The sequence below is a fragment of the Chiloscyllium plagiosum genome, unplaced genomic scaffold, assembly GCF_037043375.1.
Source record: "Chiloscyllium plagiosum isolate Xiang-an unplaced genomic scaffold, Cpla_swu_hap1 HiC_scaffold_6, whole genome shotgun sequence".
Taxonomy (NCBI): domain Eukaryota; kingdom Metazoa; phylum Chordata; class Chondrichthyes; order Orectolobiformes; family Hemiscylliidae; genus Chiloscyllium; species Chiloscyllium plagiosum.
In genome coordinates, this window is record NW_028270144.1 from 85,726,856 (window position 1) to 85,748,030 (window position 21,175).

The window sequence follows — 21,175 nt, forward strand, 5'->3', positions numbered from 1 at the left end:
TATGGACGGTCTGGGAGATGATGGTTTGGTGGTGGGGGGTGGGGTCATGGTCAAGGGGGCAGTAGGAGGAGGTATCTGCGAGCTGGCGTTTGGCCTCAGCGGTGTAGAGGTCGGTGCGCCAAACTACTACTGCGCCTCCCTTGTCTGCTGGTTTGATAGTGAGGTTGGGGTTGCAACGGAGTGAGTGGAGGGCTGCGCGTTCCGAGGGTGAGAGGTTGGAGTGGGTGAGAGGGGTGGGGGAGTTCAGGTGGCGGTTAATATCGCGGCGGCAGTTGGCTATGCAGAGGTCGAGGGCAGGTAGGAGGCCAGCACGGGGTGTCCAGGTGGATGGGGTGTGTTGGAGGCGGGAGAAGGGGTCGTCAGACGGTGGGCGAGAGTCTTGGTTAAAGAAGTAGGTGCGGAGGCGAAGGCGGCGGAAGAATTGTTCGATGTCACGCCGCGTGTTGAATTCATCAATCTGGGAGCGTAGGGGAATGAAGGTGAGGCCTCTGTTGAGGACTGATCTTTCATCCTCAGAGAGGGGTAGGTCTGGAGGGATGGTGAAAACACGGCAGGGATGGGAGCTAGGACCTGGTGTGGGGCTGGAGCTGAGTGTGGGGGCGGGGTTAGGTCTGGGGGCGGGGACGGGGATCGGCGTGGGGGCGGGCGTGGTGATGGCAATAGGCGAAGGGGCGGGGTTAGACGTGGTGACGGAGATGGGCGTGGGGGCGAGGTTAGGCATGAAGTCGGAGATCGGCGAAGGGGCGGGGTTAGGCGAGGTGACGGAACTCGCCGAGGGGGCGGGGTTAGGCGTGGAGATCGGCGTGGGGGCGGAGACACATGCGGCGTTAGTGACGTCAGTGGGGGCGGAAGTGGCTGCGGCGACCGCAGAGACAGAGTTATTCCCCATAGCCGCGGAGGTCGCGAATCTGCCGGCGATTGTCTTCATGGCGATCGCGGAGGCGGTTGTCTGGGCGGCGATCGCGGAGGCGGTTGTCTGGGCGGCGATCGCGGAGGCTGCGAGGTTGGTGGGGGCGGAGGTGACGTCATCGTCAGCGGGGCGGCAGGTATTGCAGCGGGCGATGTAGCGGCCGCGTGCGTAATGGCGCCAGACTGATTTCGGAGGCCGATGGAAGATTCTGGAACGGTTGAGGAATCCGGAGTGTGGGGGTAAGTACATGAAAGGTTTTGGTACTTACTGTCTTTAATTTCCGATATGGCTAGGAAGAACTGTTTGTTTAGTTTATGGATCCCCCAGCCTGTCTCAGTCAAATCCATCAAATTCAGCACCGCCTTCCTAACCTGCAATCTTCTTCCCGACCTCTCCGCCCCCACCCCAGTCTGACCTATCACCCTCACCTTGACCTCTTTCCACCTATCACATTTCCGACACCCCTCCCCCAAGTCCCTCCTCCCTATCTTTTATCTTAGCCTGCTGGACCAACTTTCCTCATTCCTGAAGAAGGGCTAATGCCCGAAACGTCGATTCTCCTGTTCCCTAGATGCTGCCTGACCTGCAGCGCTTTTCCAGCAACACATTTCCATCTCTGATCTCCAGCATCTGCAGACCTCACTTTCTCCTCCAGGCTGGAATTAGAGGAAATAGGAGGCTGCAGTGATAGGGATAATCTAGGCCAGTGGGTGTCAGGCTAGAAGATTGGACTGAATGGAAAAAAAATACAGAAAGACTAAAGGATTAGTGAGGTGGAAAAAAATGAGTATGAAAGAGAAAAAAAAGAAAGTCAAGTCATAGAGATGTACAACATGGAAACAAACCCTTCTGTCCAACTCATCCATACCGACCAGATATCCCAAACCAATCTAGTCCCACCTGCCAGCACCTGGCCCATATCTCTCCAAACCCTTTCTATTCATATACCCATCCAGATGCTTTTTAAATATTGCAATTGTACCAGCCTCCTCCACTTCCTCTGGCAGCTTGTTCCATACACATACCAACTTCTACGTGAAAAAATTGCCCGTTAGGTCTCTTCTATATTTTTCTCCTCTCATCCTAAACCTATACCCTCTAGTTCTGGACTCCCCCACCCCAGGGAAAACACTTTGTCTATTTATCCTTTCCATATCCCTCATAATTTTGCAAACTTCTAGAAGGTCACCCCTCAGCCACCAAACAGCCCTGTTCAACCTCTCCCTATAAGCTCAAATTCTCCAACCCTGGCAACATCCTTCTAAATCTTTTTTGACCCCTTTCAAGTTTCACAACATCCTTCCAATAGGAAGGAGACCAGAATTACATGCAATATTCCAAAAGTGGCCTAACCAATGTCCTGTACAGCCCCAACATGACCTCTCAACTCCTGTACTCAATATTCTGACCAATAATGGAAAGCATACCAAAGCCTTCTTCCCTATCCTATCTACCTGTGACTCCACTTTCAAGGTGCTATGGAGCTTGCACTTCAAGGTCTCTTTGTTCAGCCACACTCCCTAAGACCTTACCATTAAGTGTACGGGTCTTGCTAAGATTTGCTTTCCCAAAATGCAGCACCTCGCATTTATCTAAATTAAATTCCATCTGCCACTTATCAGCCCATTGGCCCATCTGGTCAAGATCCCATTGTAATCCGAGGTAACCTTCTTTGCTGTCCACTACACCTCCAATTTTGGTGCCATTTGCAAACTTACTAACTATACCTCTTATGGTCACATCAAACCATTTATATAAATGATGAAAAGTAGTGGACCCAGCACCGATTCTTGTGGCAATCCACTGGTCACAACCCTCCACCATCACCCTCTGTCTTCTACCTTAGAGTCAGTTCTGTATCCAAGTGGCTAGTTTTCCCTGTATTCCGTGAGAATACAAAAAATATAAAAACAGGTGGCTGAATGAATCAACATAGTAAACATTGATTCCATAAAAAGTGAGCATGAAAAATTAATAATGGAAAATAAGAAGCTGGCAGATGAATTGAACAGGGATTTTACAACAATCTTCACTGTAGGTATTACCAGTACATCCAAGAAATAGCTGCAAATTAGGAGTTAGAATGCACAGAGGAAGGAGCTCAAGAAAATCACAATTAGCAACAAAATGGTGGGGCTGCAGGCTGACAAGTGCCCAGGTCCTGATGGACGTCATCCTCATGTCCTAAAAGAAGTAGCAAACAAATTAGTAGATGCGCTCATTTTAATTGTCTAAAATTTGCTAGAATTGGGAAAAAAATTGTTAGATTTGAAAACAGCACATATTATTTAAAAAGGGAGACAGAAAGCAGGAAACTACAGAACAGTTAGCTTAACATCTGTCATCGGGCAGGTTTTAGAAACTATTATCAAACATGCTACAGCAAAGCATTTGTCAAACGGTCGAGGTAATCATAAGACCATAAGGATACAGAAGCAGAATTCAGCCCATCAAGTCTGCTCCATATAATCAGGCAGAATTAACAAAAGAAAAGAAATCAAAATGATGTTTAATTAATTTATTGGAATTCTTTAAGGCAGTAATATCTGATGGATGTACTGTACCTTGATTTCCAGAGGCAGTTAATATGGTGGCACATCAAAGGTTATTATGAGAAATAAAATCTCATGGATTAGGGGGTAAAATATTGGCATAGATAGAAGATTGAGGAGAAAGTGAGGTCTGCAGATGCTGGAGATCAGAACTGAAAATGTGTTGCTGGAAAAGCGCAGCAGGTCAGGCAGCATCCAGGGAACAGGAGAATCGCGTTTCCGGCATAAGTCCTTCTTCAGGAATCCTGAAGAAGGACTTATGCCCGAAACGCGATTCTCCTGTTCCCTGGATGCTGCCTGACCTGCTGCGCTTTTCCAGCAACACATAGATAGAAGATTGGCTGGTTAACAGGAAAAAGAGACTACAAAATATTACAAACACTGTGCCACAGGGTTCAGTGCTGGGTGTCAATTTTTACAATGAGTGCGAGTGACTTGGATGACGGAATCAAAAGACAAATTGCTACATTTGCTGATACAAAGATAAATAACAAATTAAGTTTTCTAGAGGGAGGTGATGGCATAGTGATATAGTAATTAGATTAATATTCCAGGGATCCATGCTAATATTCCAAATACATAGTGTGACTCCCATTCTGACACATGGTGAACTTTGTACTCAATTCATAAATTTCAAATTATAATCTAGCTAATGGTGTCCCTGAAATCATAAATTATTGTAGAAATCCACATCATTCATCAGCATATTTTAGGGAAGGAAAATCTAGTGTCTTCATCTGGCTTGACCAGTGCCATAGCAATGTGGTTGATTCTTGACTTTCTTCTGAAACAGCCTTGCAACCCTCTCCACTGCATGTAACTATGACAAAGTCTCACAAAAGAAATGAAACTAGATGGACCATCCTGCATCAACAAATGGATCAGAAATGACAATGGCGTACATAGTTTTATTGACACTGCAAAGTCTCCATATTAACATCTGTGGGATTGTGCAACTGGGAAAGCTGTCTCACAGAAGACTCAAACAACTGCCTGATGGAGTCATTCTCACAGAATCATAAACTTCATCCAATGTCCCGGGCTCAACCAACACCAACTCTGAGGTAAAAACAATGACTGCAGATGCTGGAAACCAGATTCTGGATTAGTGGTGCTGGAAGAGCACAGCAGTTCAGGCAGCATCCGAGGACAGGCAAAATTGATTGTCCTCGGATGCTGCCTGAACTGCTGTGCTCTTCCAGCACCACTGATCCAGAACACCAACTCTGAACCTGTCCTGTTCCACTGACAGTGCAGACATAGACATACCAGTGCTGGCGGCACTGTATTTTGGTGTTGGGAAGGATTTGTCCGGCAGTCATCAAAATTGGAGTGGTGCTGGAAAAGCACAGCAGGTTAAGCAGCATCCGAGGTGCAGGAAAATCGACGTTTCCAGCAAAAGTCCTTCATTAGGAATGAGGCTGGGAGCCTCGGGGGTGGAGAGATAAATGGGAGGGGGATGGGGCTGGGGAGAAGGTAGCTGAAAGTGCAAAAGGTGGATGGAGGTGGGGGTAAAGGTGATTGGTCAGAGAGGTGGGTGGAACAGATACGTGGGAAGGAAGAGTGACAGGTGGGACAGGTCACTAGGACAGTGCTGAGCTGGAAGGATGGAACTGCGGTAAGGGGAAATGGGGAAACTGGTGAAGTCCACATTGATGCCATGGGATTGAAGAGTCCTGAGGCAGAAAATGAGGCGTTCTTCCTCCAGGTGTCAGGTGGTGAGGGAGTGGCGGTGGAGGAGGCCCAGGACCTACGTGTCCTTGGCAGAGTGGGAGAGGAAGTTGAAATGTTCAGTCACGGGACGGTGGGGTTGAATGGTGCGGGTGTCCTGGAGATGATTGCTGAAGCACTCTGTGAGAAGGCGTCTGGTCTCCCCAAAGTAGAGCAGACTGCATCGGGAGCAACGGATACAATAAATAACATGTTGGAAATGGCAGGTGAAACTTTGATGGATGTGGAAGGTTCCTTTGGGGCCTTGGACTGAGGTGAGGGGGGAGATGTGCTTGCAGGTTTTGCAATTCCTGCGGCGGGAGGGGAAGGTGCCAGGAGGGGAGGATGGGTTGTTAGGGGCGTGGACCTGATCAGGTAATCGCATAGGGAACAGTCTTTGCAGAAAGCGGATAGGGGTGGAAAGGGAAATATATCCCTGGTGGTGGTGGAAATGTCGGCCAATAATACGATTTATGCAGAGGTTGGTGGGTGGAAGGTGAGTACCAGTGGGGTTCTTATTGCAGTTGGAGGGGTGGGGTTCAAGGGCGGAGATGCATTGGAGGGCATCTTCAACCACGTGGGAGGGGAAATTGCGGTCTTTAAAGAAGAAGGCCATCTAGTGTGTTCTGTGGTGGAACTGGTTCACCTGGGAGTAGATGCAGCAGAGATGGAGGAATTGGGAATACGGGATAGCATTTTTGCAGGAGATAGGGTGGGAGGAGGTGTAATCCAGGTAGCTGCGGGAGTCGGTGGGTTTGTAGAAAATGTCAATGTTGATTCGGTCATCGTTGATGGAGATGTCGAGGAAGGGGAAAGGAAGTGCCAGAGATGGTCCAGGTGAACTTAAGGTCGAGGTGGAATGTGTTGGTGAAGTTGATGAACTGTTCAACCTCCTCATGGAAACACGAGGTGGCGCCAATGCAGTCATCAATGTAGCAGAGGAAAAGGTGAGGAGAGGTACCAAGTATAACTCTGGAAGATGGACTGTTCTACGTAGCTGACAAAGAGGCAGGCATAGCTGGGGCCCATGTGGGTGCCCATGGCTACCCCTTTCATTTGGAGGAAGTTGGAGGATTCGAAGGAGAAATTGTTCAGGGTGAGTACCAGTTCAGCCAAACAAATAAGAGTGTTGAGGGTGAGGCTACTATATTCCCAGCCCCACCGCCCTCCCGTTTATCTCTCCACCGCCGAGGCTCTCAGCCTCATTCATGAAGAAGGGCTTTTGCCCGAAACATTGATTTTCCTGCTCCTCGGATGCTGCCTGACCTGCTGTGCTTTTCCAGCACCTCTAGTTTTGACTCTAATCGCCAGCATATGCAGTAGCCACTTCTGCCTCGTCGTCAAAATTAACTTGAGACTCCACGCTATCTGATCGCATCAAATAGGGCTGATTATCACCTCCAAGCCCCAACCCCAGCCCCCAGGTGCTGAAACATTTTGAATACCATTAGGAGAACACACATGACCATGCCGATCATATAAAAACCTATCTGGTTCATAAATGTTCCTTCGGGAAGGAGAACTGCATACACATGATTTCAGCCCCACAGTAATGTGGTTGATCCTGAACTGCACACTGCAATAGCTTAGCAAGCCATCTAGCTCAGGGGCAACAAATGCTGGACAATGCAACGATGCTTACATTACATCAATAAACAAACATTTTCATTTTTAATTACTTATACATTTAATTTTAAAACTTTGAAGCCTGCAGCTTTAATGGATTTGAAACAAAACTGGTGATAATCAAAAAGTGAAAACTTCAGATACTCAGAGTATGCAGCAAGTTGCACGAATAATTATCACAAAATATTAAACTTACCGCCTGTACATTCCTGAATAACTGAGAACAGGAAATCTCGAGGAGTCATGAATAATTCACCCTCATATTCAATTGAGGCAAATTGTTTGAAACGTTGTTTGCAAGTTGCAGCACAGCCATATTCTTCTTTAGTATCTTCTTTAATGGTATTCTGGACCTAAAAACAGAAATAAAAAGACCATTCATTAAATTTCAGAATCTAACTTCGTATATCTTTGTTCTCATACATTATTAATTAACCATTGCTATAATAAGCAAGCACCTATTTGAACATATTACGACAGGCATTTTCTGTCTATCTGCAGTTTATTGGTGGGTTGATTTACTTGGGGGTGCAGCATAGTACATGTGGAGGCTTGTGGAGCATACAGAAGATTGAAGGTTAAGACATACAACAGATGACAAGGTTGCTGGTGGAGATGGAAGCAGCGGGGCACCATTTGTGTGGGGGCATGGTGTTTGCTTGAGAAAATGAACAACAGAAGATGAGAGGAGCCTAATAACAAGTTATTAGGCTCCTCTCAAAGCCCTCCGCTTCTTTCTTTCCTGCCGTACCGACCAGTACCCTTCCACAGACACCCTCCTTCGACTGACTGAACTGGTCCTCACCCTGAACAACTTCTCTTTCCAATCCTCCCACTTCCTCCAAACGAAAGGAGTAGCCATGGGCACCCGCATGGGCCCCAGCTATGCCTGCCTTTTCGTAGGATATGTGGAACAATCCATCTTCCGCAACTACACTGGCCCCACCCCCCACCTTTTCCTCCGCTACATCGATGACTGTATCGGCGCCGCCTCGTGCTCCCACGAGGAGGTTGAACAGTTCATCCACTTCACCAACACCTTCCACCCCAACCTCAAATTCACCTGGACAGTCTCAGATTCCTCCCTCCCCTTCCTCGACCTTTCTTTTTCTATCTCAGGCGACCGAATCAACACGGACATCTACTACAAACCAACCGACTCCCACAGCTACCTGGACTACACCTCCTCCCATCCTGCCCCCTGTAAAAACACCATCCCATTCTCCCAATTCCTTCGACTCTGCCGCATCTGCTCCCAGGAGGACCAGTTCCAAAAACGCACATCCCAGATGGCCTCCTTCTTCAAGGACCGCAATTTCCCCCCCCGACGTGGTCGACGATGCCTTCCACCGCATCTCTTCCACTTCCCGATCCTCCGCCCTTGAACCCCGCCCCTCCAACCGCCACCAGGACAGAACCCCACTGGTCCTCACCTACCACCCCACTAACCTCCATGTACAGCGCATCATCCGCCGCCATTTCCGCCACCTCCAAACGGACCCCACCACCAAGGATATATTTCCCTCCCCTCCCCTATCAGCATTCCGTAAAGACTACTCCCTCCGTGACTCCCTCGTCAGATCCACACCCCCCACCAACCCAACCTCCACTCCCGGCACCTTCCCCTGCAACCGCAGGAGGTGCAAGACTTGCGCCCACACCTCCCCCCTCACCTCCCTCCACGGCCCCAAAGGAAACTTCCATATCCGCCACAGATTCACCTGTACCTCCACACATATCATCTATTGCATCCTTTGCACCCGATGTGGCCTCCTCTATATTGGGGAGACGGGCCGCCTGCTTGCGGAGCGTTTCAGGGAACACCTCTGGGACACCCGGACCAACCAACCCAACCACCCTGTAGCTCAACATTTCAATTCCCCCTCCCACTCCACCAAGGATATGCAGGTCTTTGGACTCCTCCATCGTCAGACCACAGCGAAACGACGGTTGGAGGAAGAACGCCTCATCTTCCGGCTAGGAACCCTCCAACCACAAGGGATGAACTCGGATTTCACCAGTTTCCTCATTTCCCCTCCCCCCAGCCTGTCTCAGTCAAATCCATCAAATTCAGCACCGCCTTCCTAACCTGCAATCTTCTTCCCGACCTCTCCGCCCCCACCCCAGTCTGACCTATCACCCTCACCTTGACCTCTTTCCACCTATCACATTTCCGACACCCCTCCCCCAAGTCCCTCCTCCCTATCTTTTATCTTAGCCTGCTGCACCAACTTTCCTCATTCCTGGTGGTGGTGGGAGAAAGAGGTGAGTGTCTGTTCCTGGTGGTGGTGGGGGGAGGTGAGATTTTGTTCCTGGTGTGGAGGTGGGGGTGTGTGTTCCTGGTGGTGGGGATGGGGAGAGTGTGTTCCTGGTTTGGGGGGTGTGGGGTGGAGGGGAGGGGGAGAGAGTGTGCTCCTGTTGGTGTGGGAGGGGGAAGAATGTGTGTTCCTGGTGATGGTAGAGGGAGGCGAGGAATGACATGCGAAAGACAGAATGGCATGGGATGGAATTGTATGAGAGAATTAGGAAAGGGTGGATCGCATAAAAAAGGATATAGGAAGGATCAAATGGTATTGTACTGGAGACATGTTTTGAAAGGATGGCATTGGAAAAGTGATGAGATGGTGGAACTGATAAGGTTACTAATTTGACTGCATATGTTGTATGGGTCCCTGCTCAAATCTACATACTTTAATTCCACCTCTAATCATAAAGTGTTAATATAGGTTAGTAAATGTTAGTGATGTGAAAAGATAGGGAGAGGGTTGAGATATATGAAGAAATGTTTTCGATGAGCTCAAATTTATGGAGGTTGAAACACATGTGATTGGTATAACAGAGTGGCCAATGAGGAGGTTTAGAATTTCTGTTGAAGGAATGGACTGAAAACAATGGCTTCAATCTTTGAAGGTAAAATGTAGGAAATAGTGATTCACATAAAACAATCTGTTTAACAAGCAACAAAGCTTTGGAAAAACCAAAATAAGTTATGGTGAGACAGGAATGGGTGTCATCAGCAAAATGGGCAAAATGATTAGTTGAAAGAAACATTAGGCCCTTAAAGACAGAGTGGAGAAATTATCATAGAGAATGAGAAAATAGCAAAGGTGCTGTCTCAATATCTGCAAAACAAAAGAACTGAGCATTAACTTCAAGAAGAAAGGAGGAACACACTCCTCTATCTACGTCAACAGCACTGAGGTGGAGACAGTCGAGAGCATCACGTTTCTCAGAGTGATGATAACCAACAATCTACCATGTAGAAACAACAGTCAAGAAGGCACAACAATGCCTCTTCTTCCACAGGTGGCATAGGAAATTCGGCATGTCCATAAGGACCCTCACCAACTTGTACAGGTTCACTATAGAAAGCATTCTATCCAGGTGCATAACGGCCTAGTATGGCCACTGCTCTAACCCACAACTGTAAGAAACTACAGAAAATTGTGTGCACAGCCCAACCCAGAATGAAGCCAACTTCCCATCTATGGACTTCATTTACACTTCTTGTTGACATGGAAAGGCTGCCATCATCATCAAAGATCCCCACCTCCCTGATAATGCTCTCTTTCAACCTCTTTCATTAGGCAGAAGACACAGAGGCTTGAAAATATGCACTAACAGGTTCAAGAAGAGCTCCTTCCCTGCTCTTATTAGACTGCTGAATGGACCTCTCTGACTTCAAATAATGCTGATCTTGCTAATGTTGGTCTTGCTTTGGGCACCTCCTGTGCAACCACAACCTTGCATGCCTTGGTCTGTCTAAGCACCCTATGCTCTATGTACTTGCTTGCTATGAACTGCCTGTACTGCTCACAAAACAAAACTTTTCACTATAATTAGGTACATGACTACAATAAATCAAATCAAATTTGAGGGAGTCAGTGACGATGTGGTAATGTCCATGGACCATTGATCCAGAGGCCTTCGCTCATTCTGTGGGGACTTAGGTTCAAATCACACCAGGGCAGCTGGTGGAATTTAATTAAATTACTAAGTATAGAATTCATCTATACATTCTTTTAGCTATATATATCTAGAATATGAAGCTGGTGATTATGCCAACTATCATCAATTGCTATTAAAAAAATCTGATTCATTATCATTCTTTAAGGAAGGAACTCTACCATCCTCATCTGGTCTTATTTGCAGGCGACTTCAGATCCACAACAATGTGGCTGATTCTTAACATTCTTCTGAAATGGCCAATAATTTTAAGGGCAATTCAGGATAAACAACAGATATTAGCCTTGCTCTTGACATTCAAATCCCATGAGAGAAGAAAGAAATATTTCTACCTGTATTCACAGTAGAAAACAAACTTCATAACAGGAATAGAGCATAATCAAGGTGCGAATAGGATGAGGAATTTAATTAACACAAACAACAAAAAAAATTGAAGAAACTTAAATGATGAGAGGTCAACAAATCTCCATGACCTGATAGAATCCTAGAATATAAGGTAGTTACAATCACAGTGGATATGATTTTCCAAAGTCCCTTGGAACTTCTGAATTGGTCCCAGCAGATTTGAAGTTAGCAAATGTAACACTGCTATTTAAGAAAGGAGAGAAGGAGAAAATACTGGAATCTAACATTCAACAAATCAGAAAAATGAACTTAAAACATAATAGCATATTTAGACAAAATCAAGATAGTTTTAGAAAATATAGATTGTATTTGACACATTTATTTTAAGGTTGTGGCAAGTAGGGCAGATAAAGGGGATATAGCAGATACAGGTGAATTTCCTAAATGTGATAAGGTGTTATACAAAAGGTTACCTTGTACAAGTTAAAAGTTCATGGTATTGGGGGTAATATATTACATGGGGGGAGAGGTCAGCTAATGCATATGAAACAGAGAGTAGGGATAAGCCTGAGCTAACTGAGTTCCAGTGAAACACTGCCATTAGGATCAGTGTTATCCTAATCTATTTTTAATCTATTTAATGACTTACACACAAAAAAGAAAGAAATCAGAGTTCGAATATACAAAGCAAGTTGGTTATGCCAGTACTAAGGAGGACATATAGATGCTGCCAAGGAAGACTCATAGGTTAAAGTGAGTGAGCAACAGGTAACAGATGGAGAATAATGTGGGGGTATTATGAGGTGACTCACTTTAATAGGAAGAATGATTTTAAGATCTATGAAACTGGCAAAAGTTGATGCTCAGTACAAAGTTAGCATGGGGTATAATGGACATCGAGGAAAACAAGTGACACTTTCTATTGCAAGAGGACTGGAGTATAAAGATACACAAACCTTGCTACAATTGTGCAAGAAACTATTGTGAACACAGTATTTAATATGTAGGAAGGGATATACTTGCATTGTGGAGGAGTATACAGTAGATGGGAGGGGTGTTATCCTCATGTGAGAGGCTGAGTAAATTGAATCTGGATGTTTAGAAGAATGAAAGGTAATCTCATGAAAACATACTAAAAGAGGTTGAATGATAGCCACTAAGGTTTGTTTCTCCTGGCTATACAGTCAAGTAAACAGAATCATGCCTTCGAATAACTTTGAATTGAAATACAAAAAAAAATCCTTCACTCAGCAGATTGTGAATCTTTGTAATTTTCTACCTATGACCATTGTGTAGAGACCATTGTTGAGCAAATTCTATTCTCAGTAAATTAAAGAATATGGGGTGCAGGCAGTAGAGTTGAGTTGAGAGGAAGATCAGACATATTTGTATTGAATGGTGGAGCAGACAGGAGGAGCTGTATCATCTACTCCTATACATTTTGTTCATAGAAATCATAAGTTGAAGGAGATCAAGGATTTTTGAAGTACCCTTGAGCTAAATATAGACTTCAATAAATATTCATTATGCCACTACATGCAAGTCATCAGCAACTGACTCTGCAAGTTTGGCAAATTTGACCTACAGCCAGTTCATCCTTCACTGGTAATAGTATTATCAACACTGTAGCATGCAAATTTAATGCACTATAGTAAAATTGAGCATTTCTTCTCAACGGAAGAAAATGTTACCCTTTGGCATTATGTTTGAACATACCAGATTTTAATTTGACTTGGACACATATCAAGGAAAAACCATCTTGCAATTATAAAATTTTAACTTTGTTCACTCATATTGTCTCTGAGTAGCTTTTGTTGTTCATCATCCAAGAAAACAAACGAAATAGGCTAAATTACTATGCCACGGCAAAATAGGATGTGGGTTGGCCCACAAAGTTTTCCTTTGATTTATTTATAGGATGTGGGCTTTTCTGAAGGCCAGCATATATTGCTCACCCTAATTGCCTTTGAGAAGGTGGTGGTGAGCTGCCTTCTTAAATTGCTGCAGTCCTTGCAGTGAAATAACTCCCATAATGCTGGTGGGTAAATGCTATTTATTCTTGAACCTATGAGCAGCTGATAAAATGCCATTAGCTCATTTTAGGGACCAAGATTCTGAACTGTTCTTTAGTTTGAAAATCAGTAATGGAATGAATCCAAAAGAGGGAAGAGAAAGGTGTAGTTTCACTTTTAAAGCACACAACCTCCTTTTTCCAGCAGGTGTTTTTAAAACTAATTTGGAAAGTTATGAGGAGAGAACATATGTTGAACATAAGGAAACCAGCTCTGACAGCGTGATAGCTGCAAAACAGAGTCTAATTAAATGATAACTATGCAAATTATTAATGGTCAGAAATAAAAATATTTTAGGTTGCACACCATTTTGTCCATATTTAAACCCGTGATATAGGAGCTTTAAGATTTTGCGAATATTTGTTCCTACTCCCTCAAAATAAATATTGCCTGGGACTTCTTGGCTCCCCTGTCTTGCAAGTCAGTTTTAAAAATTGTTTTGAATGTAGTGACGTACTATAAAACCTTCAAGCTTCCTAAGTTGCTGCAAGTTGAGCTCGTAGCAACTGTATATTTCAGTTTTTTGTTTTGTGACTTGGCTTGAGTCACCTCCCTCAAGACTGTTAATTGGAGGTCTGTGCATTGCCAAGCTAATGCCAGTGGAATATGTGCAAGAGGCAGCTGGGGTGACTGTTTCTATAATATTTCCATCCTTCACTCCTGGAAAAGAAGCACCCAGCAGTAAGGACAAGCTTGCAAACGTGTCATACAATTAAGTAAAAATATTATCAAAATGCTAAAACAATAAAGAAAATGAAAGTGTGCTTCAAATGAACCTTACTTTTTACCAAGGAAAACATCATCATGATCAGTATATTACAATTATGTGGAATTCCATAGTTGTTTGGCAGTCTTCATCATAATCTTTCACAGCATCTCTTCCTTTGCACAAATTTATAATAAATAAGGAAAATGATTTACTGCATTAATCATCATCATCGGATTTTAAGTCTCCAGCTTAGTTTCTATTATTTATTGAACAAACCCAATTCTTTTCCCACATTACTTGGACTGGTTAAAAACAAAGACAGGTGCAATTGTCTTGCTTAAATGTTTGCCATTATTAGCATACAACAAATAAAACTTAAAACTAGAAGCATTGGAAGAAGAATTGTAGATCACTTCACTATAGTACTCAACGTTATACAACATACAATCTCAAATGAAACAGCAGTTGATTTAGAACTGTGATTTCACAATTATTTTTATCCCACAGGACTCATTAAACTAATAAGGAACTCTTGATGGGTACATGATAACAACTGATTGAAGCTCGGAACGTATTTGTATATTTAATAATGATCTTTCAGCACATAAACACTTGAGTAAAGTTTTTTTTGTAGTAAGCCAATCCAAGAATCAACTATTTCAATTAAAGAATAATCAACCTGAGCTTTGGCAAAGAGTACCATCTTAATCAAAAATTGTTTAATCCTGAAATATTAAATATCAGCACCTCAATTAAGTGCACAATTTGATGTCATCAAAATAAGGCCATTTTAAGGAACTACTGTGATGCAAGGTATGTGATTTACATATTAATATCATTTATTTTTGAGATTAGATATTGAATTAATGATGTGTAGATTTTGATTTAAATGTATGAAGGAGTTTAATAATTAGTTTTTCAGTCTTCTAATGCACAATTTTTAAACCAGTGTGTGTTAGAGAGCAGCTGATTGAGGACCCTCCTGAAAAGATAATGAGAATTTCTTCATAATGAGAGATTTACGATTGGAGAGAGCAACACTGAAAGAAATTTGCTTGCTTTTGTTTAGGAGAATCAAGATTGTTTTCCCCCCTAGATTGTAGAGCTTTTGCTTTTCAGCTTGTTGAAAATTTGCCTGGCATCATACAGAAGGGGAAAGTGAGGACTGCAGATGCTGGAGGTCAGAGTCAAGAGTGTAGTGCTGTGCTTTTCCAGCAGTACACTCTAGATAAGAATCTTACAGAAGAACAGTTTCCTCTGGAGAAAGGATTTCATTCAGAACAATTAAGAAATAGGTTATCTCAGAGTAAGGGTTTTAGTTTGAAAATTCCAGGTGACAAGTGTTTGGTTAGAACCTTGAAGGGGTTATTTGATACAAAGAAATTTTAAGCTCAGTTGTTTCAATAATCTCGAAAGAGGCCATCAAGACTGGGAATTGAAAGAACCAGGAAAATCAAGCCTATGGGTATGATAAAGAAGGAAACTCTCTCTGCTGGGAATAGATTGGACTTTATTTGGCCATGGGTTTTCAAATCTTTCAAATTGTGTTGAACGTCAGTAGCTTGGTTTGTTTTATTTTATCTTCATTTATTTTGTGCAATAAACTGCAGTTTTATTGTTAAAATCAAATCTGTGGCTTTGTGTACTTGTGTTTCAGTGAAAGACTACTGTGTTTAAATAATAAATGAGCAGAATATGATTTATCAAGCCAGATTTTAGTCTGGGATATGACTAATCCACTTGTACCATTATCTGGGATCATAACATTACCTGTCAAATTGAAATAAATGGATATAATAAAAGATTTGATAACACAATGGAGATCTAACAAACATTTAATCTCACAGTGTTACCATAAAATTAGCTTTTTATTTATTTGCCTGCTTCCGTAGCAGACATGATTACTTAGAGTACACAAACACTGCAATTATTAGGCATTGTTGTACCTACATGAGATACAGGTGAAAGCTTGGATCAAATCTGAGCAACGTTAACTGGCTCAGATAAACACTGGTAAAGCTGAAGCATTTTCTTTGGCTTCCACAAACATTAACATGTCTGGTTTGACCTCTACTGACTTCTTCTTTTTCTGTGATGATTCTTTGAGTAAATATAGAAGTGCAGAATCTGAGTATACTTTTCAGTACCTTAGTTTCCTCCTCATTCCAATCCATTCACAAGCCTGTGGCATCTGCAGCTTTGTCAAACCAGTTAGATGTTCATTTAAATCTCAGAGACTATGCTGTCACTGCTTTAGAGCATAATATTCTAGTTATCTATGGAAGCAGCTAAAGTGTGCCTACAGAATGGCTACAGCATGCTATCTAAAAATGCAAGATGTGGACTTGAAGCTCAGTCAACTTTCTTCCACATCAGTAGAGGAGATATAGCCAGACTTTATTAGTTAAGTCAACATTAAATTAGCTCTTCCCAACAAAGGATCAGCCAAATCGTTCATGCCCTGGAACAAAAGGGTAATGCTAGTGTACTGGAGAACAAAAACATCAAAACAATTTCTTAAAAGTTCATCCTATTTTCAATATATATGTGCAGTAAATGGTTTACAATTAAAGAAAACTGCGCACAAATTAAACTCCATGAAAACCAAATGATGGCAACTGAATTACCAGTTGATCCTCTCCTGCAGGCTGAGTACAAGGATCAGAGGTAAGTACATCGTAGAGTTTTAGGCAATATATAAAACTGGATAGAAGCACAGAAACCTAAATTTAACTCACCTCTACAAACTTCCAATGAAACTAGGCAACAGATGTTCATAGACCTGACATATGATTATTTACCTACTTTGGCAACAAGTATTATTTGAGAACATATGAAGAATATCACAAAAACATTATTTTGAAGTGCAAAAAAGTTATATTTCATCCTTTCTTTGTACATTGGGAATTGTAAACACCCAATTGTACATATTTATGATGAAGTTGATTCATTTACATAAGTGCAATTTTGAAATACACAGTATCCTTCCTCTGTCCTAATACCAAAATGTCATCAGTATTACAAAGCTTCTTTTAAACATATCTCAAATGAGATATTTAGATAATTTAGTTGATTTAGTATTACAAGTGAAGTATTCCAAGACATATACACAACCAATTAATGTGGTGGATACATTGGCAAATTAGATACTGTTGAATAAAAACTGCCTTTTATTTATGACTTGTCCAATACTCTCAATTAGGTTTACTGAATCTTGCAAAGGTACAAGCTGTTTGTGATAATGCAATATTTTTAATCTCGTCAATGAAATCTGGAGGCAAAAAATATAAAGTGATAGTTTTGTTATTTGAATATATATTTTTTCTAGACCCTTCATTAATTGCATTCAAAAGTCTGTTCTTGAAAACAGACTAACTCCTAGCACCTAAACAAAATATTCAGTTTATTTGCATTTATGAGAAAAAAAGGGTTAGATGGCAACAAAGTTGAATCTCCTGCATATAGAGTCATGGCTGTAGTATTTAATATTGACATCAATTTTCTTAAAACAAAAAAAAATGCCTACACCGTAATAGAGTACTGAAAGTATAGTAATAATTATTCTTTGCATAGTAACTGAATAAAAGCCTGTCAGCTGAATGTATTTGCAATATTTTCAATATGTCTGCTTTGTCAAGAAAAACAAACTCATCTTTCACTACTGTGACAAGTCACCCATTTCTGATCATTACATTCTTAAACTTTCCAAAATAGTTTCATGATAATGCTGAAAGATGAAATAAATCACTAACATTTTATAGGTTGCCTGAAGAAGTAGCCACCTAAATTAATTGATACACAGATTAAGCACTGGCAATTTAGAGAGATTCTTTCAGCTTCTAAAGCGTCAACATCCAACAACAATTTTTTCTGATGCTAATGAAATTGTATCTTTGTTGTATCTTTCGACTTTTATATCTGATTTCTGTGTTCCAAGTTTTCTTTTATAAGAAAAAATGCCAGGAATGAGAAACTCCTCCTTGAAAGTATTATTACCTCTCTGATGTAGGAGATCCTAGTCACTGACCATTTGCAATTTTGCTGAAACTCTGCTTCATGCAAAAACTGGCACACTGAAGCAAAATATAGCAGAAAGTTTTTGCTTTGTTCTTGATTCCAGTAAAGAAAACTAACAGCTGTTTCCTGATATTCAAAATATGTTCTTTTTCTGACAGATAATCTGGTTTTTGGATAGTCTGGAATGCAGCTCTCATGAAGTTCATGTCCTGAGATGATTTCTTCTGGTACTTGCCAAGCTCTATTTGAAATTTGCAGCTTTAATACGAGGATTATTTTGAACAGTCTTCTGAGAAGTGCGGCTTTCTCAGGTGGCCTTCTTTAGAGATACATGTAGAAAATACCAAGGCGGCAAAAGTGGGGCATATCAGTCATTGAAACAAGTCGAAAAGAACATTAAAATCACACAAAAAATCAGTCTGTGGCAAACAATTGCCATTTATTAGTTTAAACAAAATGTATGGAACTTTTCGTATCCTTTACAGGAACCAATTTCTCTCCATCCACAACACTCTTTACAAAAAAAATGTTGTTGGACTATCTAATTTAAAAGCGACATTCAATAAATTGGAAATACAATATTTGGGCTCTGCAGTAGAAACATTGCTTAAACGCTAAGCAACTCTTCCTGGTTGCTTTGGTTCATAGAATAACAAGGCATATATTGCCATGATATAATATGGTATTGGTGGCTATTCTGGAGTGTATTTTATGTGCCTCTAATTAAAACCACAGTAGTTAATCCATTATATCTATAACACTGGCATATCCAAAAATGTGGAAGCTTACTCATCTACATATACCCAAAAATCGAACTCGGCCAATGACTGCACTATCAGCCTCCTCCTGATCTTCAGGAGGGTGAGGGAAGGTGGTAATGAGAACCATCATGAGAGGCATAGTCAGCAAACATCTGCTCACTGCCCATTTTGTACCAGAACTACTCAGCCTCAGACCTCAAGATAGTTTCATCCAGTTATGAATGTGAGAGATGAATGGCAAGTGATGAAAACAGCAGTCCACAACAGCGAAACAACATTAAAAGATAGCCTTGAAAAATGTGAAGACATCAAGGACCAAACGTAAAGACTCCGATGGCTTGTCTTAAACTTGGCACGTAGAAAATACTTGGATTTGTTACAGGCAGTGACTATAGTCCCAGGAAAATAGTGGGGTTATTTGTTACAGCTCTGCAGTATTCAACTCAAATCACTACTCCTCCAATAATAAAACTAGCCTAAAACAGGACATCAATAATATCCTAACGTGGCTAATAAGCAGCAAATAACGTGTGTTATCTAACAACTGCACCAGTTAATTGAGCAAGAAAAAACATCACATTTGACCAAGAATGATATATCCAAAACCTGTTCTCTACCTACAGGATACTGGTCTGGAATTTGTTGAAATTCACTTAATTTCCCTGGATGAGCACAGCTCCGATATCACTCAAGGAGGTCATCCCAATCCAAGATAAAACAGTCTACCTGACTGCTGTCCCATCCACCATTATTTTCATTCACTTCCTGCACTTCTGTCACTTACAACATGCACCTTCCCTTGAGGACCAGAGGGCATAATCTCAGGAAAAGGGGTGACACATTAAAGAAAGAGATGAGGAGGAATTTCTTCTCTCTGAAGGCAATGAATCTGCTCAATTCTTCACTGTAGATGGCTGTTGAGGGCTGAGCTATTAAGCACATTCAAGGCTGAGACAGGCAGATTATTAATCAATAGGGGAATCAAAGGCTGAAGAAATAAAGTGGAATTGTGAATTAACAGATCAGCAGACTTGATGGACTAAATGGAGAAAGTGAGGGCTGCAGATGCTGGAGATCAGAGCTGAAAATGTGTTGCTGGAAAAGCGCAGCAGGTCAGGCAGCATCCAAGGAACAGGAGAATCGACGTTTCGGGCATAAGCCCTTCTTCAGGAATGAGGAAAGTGTGTCCAGCAGGCTAAGATAAAAGGTAGGGAGGAGGGACTTGGGGGAGGGGCGTTGGAATTGCGATAGGTGGAGGGAGGTCAAGGTGAGGGTGATAGGCCGGAGTGGGGTGGGGGCGGAGAGGTCAGGAAGAAGATTGTAGGTTAGGAAGGCGGTGCTGAGTTCGAGGGATTTGACTGAGACAAGGTGGGGGGAGGGGAAATGAGGAAACTGGAGAAATCTGAGTTCATCCCTTGTGGTTGGAGGGTTCCCAGGCAGAAGATGAGGCGCTCTTCCTCCAACCGTCGTGTTGCCATGGTCTGGCGATGGAGGAGTCCAAGGACCTGCATGTCCTTGGTGGAGTGGGAGGGGGAGTTAAAGTGTTGGGCTACGGGGTGGTTGGGTTGGTTGGTCCGGGTGTCCCAGAGGTGTTCTCTGAAACGTTCCGCAAGTAGGCGGCCTGTCTCCCCAATATAGAGGAGGCCACATCGGGTGCAGCGGATGCAATAGATGATGTGTGTGGAGGTGCAGGTGAATTTGTGGTGGATATGGAAGTGTCCCTTGGAGGAAGTAAGGGGGGAGGTGTGGGCGCAAGTTTTGCATTTCTTTCGGTTGCAGGGGAAGGCGCCGGGAGTGGAGGTTGGGTTGGTGGGGGGTGTGGACCGGACGAGGGAGTCACGGAGGGAGTGGTCTTTTCAGAACGCTGATAGGGGAGGGGAGGGAAATATATCCCTGGTGTGGGGTCCGTTTGGAGGTGGCGGAAATGACGGCGGATGATATGTTGTACATGGAGGTTGGTGGGGTGGTAGGTGAGGACCAGTGGGGTTCTGTCCTGGTGGCGGTTGGAGGGGCGGGGCTCATGGGTGGAGGAGCGGGAAGTGGAAGAGATGCAGTGGAGGGCATCGTCGACTACGTCTGGTGGGAAATTGCGGTCCTTGAAGAAGGAGGCCATCTGGGTTGTACGGTTTTGGAACTGGTCCTCCTGGGAGCAGATGCGGCGGAGACGAAGGAATTGGGAATATGGGATCGCGTTTTTACAGGGGGCAGGGTGGGAGGAGGTGTAGTCTAGGTAGCTGTGGGAGTCGGTCGGTTTATAGTAAATGTCCGTGTCGATTCGGTCACCCGAGATAGAAATGGAAAGGTCTAGGAAGGGGAGGGAGGAGTCTGAGACGGTCCAGGTGCACCCGAGATAGAAATACTAAATGGCCCACTTTTGCTGTTACACCTTATGACCTTAACATGCAAATTTATGTCCTCCACCCCCTCAGGGACAAGGGTAACAGATACATGGGCGTCTTTGTCAATCACAATCCTGACTTCGACATATGATTCTGTCCCTTCCTCAG

General features: G+C 43.0%; 1 protein-coding gene across 1 annotated transcript in view; it reads right to left on the minus strand.

The window, feature by feature from the left end:
- The window catches only part of micu2 (mitochondrial calcium uptake 2), a 458,574-nt gene that overhangs the window by 212,463 nt on the left and 224,936 nt on the right, over positions 1 to 21,175 (minus strand). Inside the window, exon 2 of the mRNA XM_043691937.2 lies at positions 6,995 to 7,151. Coding sequence (XP_043547872.2) covers positions 6,995 to 7,151 — 157 coding nt within the window. The remainder of the gene's footprint in view (positions 1 to 6,994; positions 7,152 to 21,175) is intronic.